Source organism: Micropterus salmoides, unplaced genomic scaffold, assembly GCF_014851395.1.
Source record: "Micropterus salmoides isolate LMB-PRFRI ecotype aquatic unplaced genomic scaffold, ASM1485139v1 Ms_hic_scaffold_16, whole genome shotgun sequence".
Lineage (NCBI taxonomy): Eukaryota > Metazoa > Chordata > Actinopteri > Centrarchiformes > Centrarchidae > Micropterus > Micropterus salmoides.
In genome coordinates, this window is record NW_024040707.1 from 20668457 (window position 1) to 20676867 (window position 8411).

The 8411-nt window shown below is 41.0% G+C and overlaps 1 protein-coding gene across 1 annotated transcript; it reads left to right on the top strand.

The window, feature by feature from the left end:
• Positions 1–1964, top strand: LOC119906081 (uncharacterized protein C1orf127-like; the record flags this gene model as incomplete). Its single annotated transcript, XM_038723599.1, is given in 3 exon segments — positions 1–64; positions 249–366; positions 1023–1964. Coding segments are annotated over 3 exon segments (664 nt in total), but the record flags the coding sequence as incomplete, so codon positions are not given.
• Positions 1965–8411: the final 6447 nt, after the last annotated feature.

Below are 8411 nucleotides of genomic sequence, written 5' to 3' on the forward strand. Positions count from 1 at the left end.
TGTACATGAGACGAGTGAATTTGTAACACTGATCATTCCTACAGCTCATATACTCCACACCAAGGTTAGTGCTGAAACAACAGTTGGCACTCTTATGTTTACAAATCAGACCTAATCGTCATCGGGGTACAATGTGTGTAATGCAGTCCAGACAGTTTCTGAAATTTCTTAAAACTGTAAGTGCTGTGCGTCTTTTTTCTTACGGAGTTATTACAGTGTAAAACATCTACACCGGTTTGGTTTTACAGGCCTGCGCAGACAGCAAACAACTCCTGCAGCCATTCTACTGGGTGGATGTTGTGCTCACCTTCAAAGAGACAAATCACAAAATGCACTGGACCATGGAGAACACACTGCCATGCACAGGTGAATGTGCTGCTGATGCACACAGTAAAACTAAAGTGGTGATTAATTATTGGATGATATTTTGACCACTAGCCATTGAAAGGCTTTTACTGTAGTCACACCAGGCACTTTCGTTTGTTGCTCAGTCAATGAATCATTCAACTTTATATAGCACTTTTCATACTGTTTAAAGTGAGGTAGAAGTTAAAACAAGGTGATTGACAGAAAAAAAAATGAATAGGATGTCAACATAACAGCAAATAAAACAAATAAAAGCAAAGCAATAGAGAGGAATACGTATATATGAATGAAAACACCTAAAAAAGGGCAAGAGAATTGCTTTTAGGACATTTAATGATATCATTTTGTAGTTTTAAAATCTATCTGCATTTGATGAAACCTGCAATCACATTATAAACTGATACTGTTGTTTGTCATGTTTTATTAGTTGATTCTACTTGCAATTATAATTTTAAAAGGCACAGAACATAAAAATCTTAACATTTTGGGGTAACTAGCAAGTTGGTTTTTAGACTTAAAAGATGATGTAGAATTCGTCTGTTGTGTGTCACAAAAAGATTGTGAAAATGTGTAAATAAAAATCCACTTGTGTTACTGTTAATGTTACTCCTGCTAAAAATCCACATTATGTTACAAATGCAATCTTGCCTTCACAGCCAGGCATGCTGCGTCACACATCACATCCTCTCCTGGACCAAACACCACAGCCCTGTCCGCGCTCAACTTTAAACATGAGGATTTAACTACAGAACAGCTGTCATCGGACCACTCCACAGTTCCTATAGGGAAGCTAAATGAAGAGATGACCGCCGAGTTTTCCAAAACTAGTTCACCTCACACACATATGGAAACCCGCAGTTTTATTCTCCACATTGATGAGATGTCAAATTTATCTTCCGGGTTTGATGGGGACAACATTACTTCCATTAATGCAACTGAAACAAGCTTTTCTGATTTTCCACTTGCAACCGTAACTACTTCAGCAGAGCCAGATTTCCTTGAGACATCAGCCACAGCTGAACCACCAGAAACGACTTTCCTCACAACGGTTCCAGCTGAACACCAACAATTCAAAACACCCAGTGGGAATAAAGACCTGCCAAAGCAGAGGAGACTGAAGTGGATTTGGGAGGCGTAGAAACCTAACAAATATGTGTGTCCCATCACTAAAAGTTTTAAATGGATTATTAAATGTAATTTTCTTAGTTCTGTGTGTGATAAGTCACACTAGACTCAGTGCAGTGCAAATGCAGTTTGAACACTTGCTTGAGGCCTCCTGATTCACTTCTTTTGTTTTAATTCTCATCGGTGTCACGTGTTACATGTCTGCTTGCAGTCTTGAAAGGTGATGCTGTGGTCAGTCTGTGCTGTGAAGGTTGATTATACAAGCAGAAATACAGCCAGACCTCTGCCAGCCGCTGCCTGAGGCGGGACATTATCCAGACACAGACAAGGCAGGCGTTAAATAAACATGTCTCTATCCGAGCAGCACAACAGGCTGATGTAGCGAAGACCCTGCAGTTGCTACAGCTGATGCCACCTTCTAGAGAAGACGTGTGTTATAGAAACTTGTAATAAAGTCTTGATTTTCAATGACACAGTCTGTCTGCTTGTCAGTGATGAGTCTCAGACTTTTCAGAAGTTTTATGTTTGTTAGGGCAAAACTGACACTTTCCAAACATGTTTTTTTCTTGTGTTAAAAAAACAAATCCATTTTCTGACACTAAACATTCAGTTACTGTGGAATTGCTTTATGCATCTTTGCTAAAGTATGCTGAACCAACAGGAGAGGGCACTACTGAATCTGTTTTCAGAGAAATCTCTCTATGGGAAAGCAGCCTGCCAGCAGATGCTCATTTTGAAATTAAACAGCTTAACATATTTTTCTATCTGAGTTGCTTTTTGTCTGCACCGAATGATAGATTACCACTGTAAAATATATAATAGTTAATTAGTTATATTAAATATGACTAATTTAAATGTATTCCATACAGAATCACAGGTATGAATCAGATCCCTTTGACTTAAATGACTGAAGATCTTTCACTTTTGTTTTTGTCCTTTTCTTTTCACCTTTGTTGTTGTGACCTCTTGGTATGCACCAAAGCATCTGTAAATGATAACAGTGCAGTGTTACGCAGTTACATGCATCATATACAATGGGCTGTGGGGCAGAAAATCTAAACTTCCTTGTGCCTTTGGTCCCCATCTGCTCAGTGAACTTGTGAGCAGGAAATGGAATAAGTAGTGCAAAAAGCACGCCAACATCCCCGGTTCTTTCATGTGGCCTCTCTTGGTCATTACCCTATCTGTACCGACTGTTAACTGTCTTTACAAAGTTAAAAATCCCTTTCATGTTTCACTGTTTCTTTTTTGTTTTAATTTCAGTCAGAGCATATGGTTTGCACATCTGGGAGATGCTAAGCATGATGGCACCCAACCCCCACACACACTCCTCCTGTGAAGTGATCCATATATGGTCTTCATTGTTATTGCTCATAATCACTCATCATTATTATAAACAAGTCCTGTCGTGATTGGCCGCTTTGAGTTTGTTGTATAAAGATGCATAATAATGTGAACTTTCACAATTTCAAAAAAACACAAGACCTTTGGAAATAGTGAAAACTTTTGCTAGTTTCATTTAGAGTTCTGAAACACCATGGAGGTATTTTCCTTCACTCTGCCCTGCAACTAAATTTTCCACCTGTGACTAATCCTAGTCGCCTTACATGACCAGTTGTGCGTGTGTGTCATCAATTTTTGAAACAAGGAACACTCTGTGGAGACATTTACAGTAAATTCTTGCATGCATTACATGCCTCTCCTGATTAGATCTCTCTGAACTTATCTGCAGAAACCACCGTGAAGCAGCAAAAATGAAATATTTCTAGTTAATGTTCAGTGTTGTCAGACCTCCCAAAGCGGCTCAACAAGACCGGGTGTGCAGCTTGTGCCATGTGACCACAAACAAGCAATCAGATCAGATCAGGAAATTTGATTGAAGTGTATCTCATCTCAGCTCATTTGAGAATAACCACATTTGATCCTACATAATAGAAAGAGAGTGTCATTAACTGACCGGCAATTTAATGACAGCAAAATGAAGTCAAAATTACTATTGTGGACAACTTTGAGTCATTAAATGCCACTTCAGCTTCCTCTGCTCTCCAGCTACCAGCTCTCAGCACCACGTTTTGGCGAGGCAGACGGGATTTTAATGCCACTGGAGAGACTCGGGGAGGAAGAGGGGGAGGAAGGCTTTGTGTGGCTTTGAGTGGTTTGCTGGGCCTCTTCATCTCGCTTGGCGGGTAATTACAGAATCATGGGTCAACCACGCATGTAACCACGGTTGCGTTGCACAGTAGCAGATGTGCTCATGACATTATCCAGCACCAGTGCAAAAAGGTAAATAAAAACAGATGCAGCTGGTTGCTACGGACCTTCGCCAAAGTTGCGTATACCCCTAATTGTTCCCATGTGGGCCTGCTGAGCTGGAGTTGTAAAAGGGGCGGGTATGCCCTGTTTAAGATATGCCCATGTTTCTCAACGGGAGAAATTTATGAATGGGACAAGGAGCCTCTGATGTTGATTGTGGTGATGTGTGTTTATATGTGTGTTTATGTATGTGTTGGCATTCAGTAGAGGGACAACATCGCCAGTACAGTTTCCCTCATTCTCACATAATTTTCCTCTTTCTTCTGAGGAAAGAACATCACTCATGCTTGAAGGCACACTGGTCTTGATGCTTTCTTTATCAAACCATGCCTGGATGTGTGTGCGTGACACTGCACAATGTCAGGGAGGTCCCTGGTTGGGCCTGAGCCAGGCCTGCTGCAGGCCAGATGAAAAATTGAGGAAGAGGCTCGATTTCAGTGATATCCTGCCTTTGCTTGGCAACTGATTACCGTACACAGGCTGCGCAGGGGCTAAGATCTGGCATGGTGTGTGACTGTGTGTGTGTCTGCAGGCTTACAGGTGTATTTGAGGTAGAGCGTGTGCAGTAATGACACACAGGTTACAGTAAGAAGAGGCCTCAGGTTGACATGATTTAGGGGCCTGTTTCGATAATTCGATAAACAATTTGATGCTTCTCAAATCTTCTGTGTTGCTTGTGTTGAGCTGTAATGTGGTCTATCCTCTTTTTTTACCACACACACACACACACACACACAAACACACACTTACACGTCTTACACTATGAAGCTCCCTGCCAACAGCGCGTGCCTCCTCTCCCTCTCTCATTAACCGCAACTGTCAGATCCTCCAGATGAGGAGCAATTAAACCACATAATAAACACTCGCCATCAATTCCTGTTTGTTGATGTTGTTGTTGTTGTTGTTGTTGATGTCGAAGAGCTGGGGGCTCCTCTCCTGCCACCTCAGTGCTAACTAGTACTTGAGTAACACACGAGAGCAGCAAGGGGAGAGTCCTTCATAACACTGAAAAGGCCTTTACCTGCTGCATGTATGGCAGCACCAGGGTGATAATAAAAAAGGCACAGTGAATGTTAACAATTAGATCCTAATCAGACACAGCTCACAGAGGCTGCTCTTTTATCCCCAGGCTTCACAGAAAAGGCAAACAAAGCGCTGCAAACTGTCAAGATAAAACACTACTTGGGATTGGTCGTGTCTTAGGGCTTCTTAAAGGGCAGTAATCTTGCCGTGCGCTGCTTCCTGAGACGATGTGCTGTAAAGACTCCTGTGTTTGCTCTTGTATTGGAGTGATAAGGCCACTCCTCATCACGCCTCGCTTCTGACGAGGCTCGTCTCCTCTGATGATGAGAAGATGGGGAAGTGTTGGGGGGCAGAGAGAGCGGCCATGGCAGAAAAAGGTTCCGGATAAAAGTTGAGACCCTATTTTGAGAAACATTCTGAATTGCAGAGTTCCTTTTTTGTGTTTAATGCGCACTCCACTGATTTAGCATTGCACTCCTTTAGCATGACAGACTCGCAATGGACGTTTTTTAAAAAAAGGATCAAAATCAATGCAGCAGAACCAGAGCTATCATTTTTATTTTATGCATTCTTCCTCCTTGTCAAAACCAGGCACCTACGTTACCCACAATGCAACTCAGTCACCAACGCTTTGAGATTCAGGTGTGTTATGCTAGTAGCAGCTTATGTAGTCTCGAGTCTCTAAGCAGAGATGAGCTGTCTGAAGAGGTCTGGTAATCTCACTTTTTTCTAACTTCACAACTCCAGATTTTTTAAATCACTTGAGGCGTTTTTGTTATCAGCTCTCGAGTCACAAAACCTTTTCCACATATGCACTAGTACTCCACAAAACATGTTAATAGAGTTAGGTGTGTAATATTGGTTCCTCTTTCATGTACACTTGTATGATAAGAAATGTTGATGACAGCTTGACCCTGGATTTGTTCTAATGAGATGAACTCTGGCTGACCTCAACAATAAAGCAAGTGTTCACTCTTGATTGTTCAGCCTGCGAAAAAAAAGGGCCTGGGATGGTTTTCCACTTAAATATGAAGGCTGGACAAAGCATTCTTAGGGATTTAAAGACAATACCCTTTCTTTCGGAGGCTATAAAAACATGTATACAGCTGTACAAGGAGTTTCCTGATCCAAAGGCAAAATAGGGTGTCAGATATTCCTATTACCAATCAGGATGGCGTGGCCTGGAAAGTAATGTACAAGATGAAACTGTGACCTGCTCAGAAAAAAGCAGAAAAAACTGATCCAATTTCCCTTTGTCTGTGGAAATATGGACGTGGCCACTTGTTTTGAAACCATATTTCCCTCAAAAACACTCTGAAAACTAAACAAAATTGACAGTGTTGGATTTATTGTCCTCTGCTCTTTTGTCTTCGGCCGCCACTGTTTGTGACTTTGCCATGGAAACGGCAAGGTTATTTATCTTTACAGACCTTTTACAATAACGTCCCTTTCCTGACAAAACAACAGAGGAAATATCAGGTCAAGCCTCTTCCCCCTTCTGATGATCAGGTCTATTCAGTCGCAGTATTTCAGATGGCTCATGCATGTTCACACGTGGACCCATGCACAGCGATGCTATTGATGAGAAACATACAGTTTATGATAAAGATTTCCGTCTTCTTAGCGTGTGTATGGTTTTTTTTAGACCTATTGTTTTTTGACGGTAAAGGAAGACGGAGGTGGTAGTTTTCTATTTATGCTCTGGATGTTGGAAATCTCAAAAAGTGGCTTCAGGCAGAAACACTAGATGGAGACAGAGAAAACTGACTCCCAGGTTGCATTTCAGGCATCAGGTCTGAAAATACAGTTCACAGTGTTTGAAACACTGGACAAGCACACTCACAAAGAAAGCAGTGAATATATTGTTTCTAGTTGTTGTTTTTTGCAAATCCACTTGAATTCGTTTTAGATACATGATACACATGCATGCATGTGGCGTTTGATGTGTCACAGATTATTCAGAAGCTGGCCTCTCTTGTGCATACATTTGGAAAACTTAACGAATTTTACTTGCTCTGTGTGCTGATCTTTCCTCCTCACAGGATAAATCTAATAATATACTTTTCCCAGATAAAATGTGCTTTGTGCAGTCATCTGCGAACATCTTGCAAATCCTTGTGACTTGTGTATACTCCAGTATACTCTAGCTGTCGGGTGCTGTCCCCTCTCTTACCATGGGGGAGACAAGCAATTACTCCTTTTAAGGAGCTGTTCTCATGAAAGTTGCCTGGAGTATATGCAGACTACTTCCCTCAATCCACATAAACAGTGCAGATAATAGAAAAAAATGACAATTTAGATGAGGAGGAATAGGCATGAAAGCATGAGGTGTGTAGAAAGTGCATGTCACAATTAAATTACTTAATGGGTGAAAGTCCCACGATAGATCACATGTAATTTACATCAAGAGTCACTGTAATAAAGACTTTGTAAAACTTACATTGAAATTCAATTAGAGTGTTGAATGCATAACCAAAGCCGTGAAAAATGAACTCATTGGGGGTCCCTTTTCATTACTGCCCTGAGGCAAAAGAGACCATTAATTTAATACATTCCATGTTTTTTCACATGAGCATTTTTAAGTTAGTGCACATTTCCGTCCTAATGTATCTAATACAAAGAGAGAGCCTGCCAAAGACTGCATTATACAAGCAGCAAAGAACCCCCCCCCCCACCCCCTCTCCAGTTGTTACCTTGAGTAGTCAGACCACTTTCAATCAGTCAAGCTTGAAAAACGACCTGGCCCTAAAAAAACAAAACAACAAAAGAAGAAATTATGATATTGTTTTATTGATTCATTGTGCGGTGAGTATGCCTGTACCGCAGGTGCAGCCCCTGGAACAGAGGTACGTACAATGGCACCGACTTTGACTGCAAACAGTTAAACAGCGCGTCTTAATTAAGATATTACTGTTTTATCTTAGAACAGTGGATCTGCACCCTTCAGTCAACCACAACACCAAAACAAAACAGGGACCCCTTCAGATGTCCCACCCCTAAGAGGAGTGCTAATTAAAAGACAATTTCATTAACTGTTCCAGCTTGGTAAATATAAGTTTACTAGGGGTCAATAGACTTTACAACACATAATGATTTGGAATGTAATTACTGTGTAAAGGGAGCCATGAAAATACCTTCAAAATGAAGCAAAGTTGTTTGTCAGTCCAACAATGACCCGCTGTGTCAGTCTTGGTTAACACAGTTCAGAGGGCAGGTCATGTTAGCCGCTATCAACTTGACGCACAAACAATTTATCAAGCTCCTTTGCACCTTTATACAGTACACATGGCTGCTATTTGGTGGGCGCCTGGGGAGCCACAATAAACCACAGGCTCTAATACTTTTTGTTCAGTCTTGTTGCAAACAGGTGAGGTAATTACAAGCCAGTTAATATTATCTATAACATTGATCCACTGCACAGAGATTTTGCTGAGGTGAAAAGATTTACATTTTTCCATGTTTCCACTTTTTTAATTAATAAAGATTTTCACATGTAGACATGAGTTTCAATTGTACACGTCATGGACTTGCTCAACTCATGCTTCTTTTCTCCCCCTCCTATTGTTCTTCCAGTTCTATACACA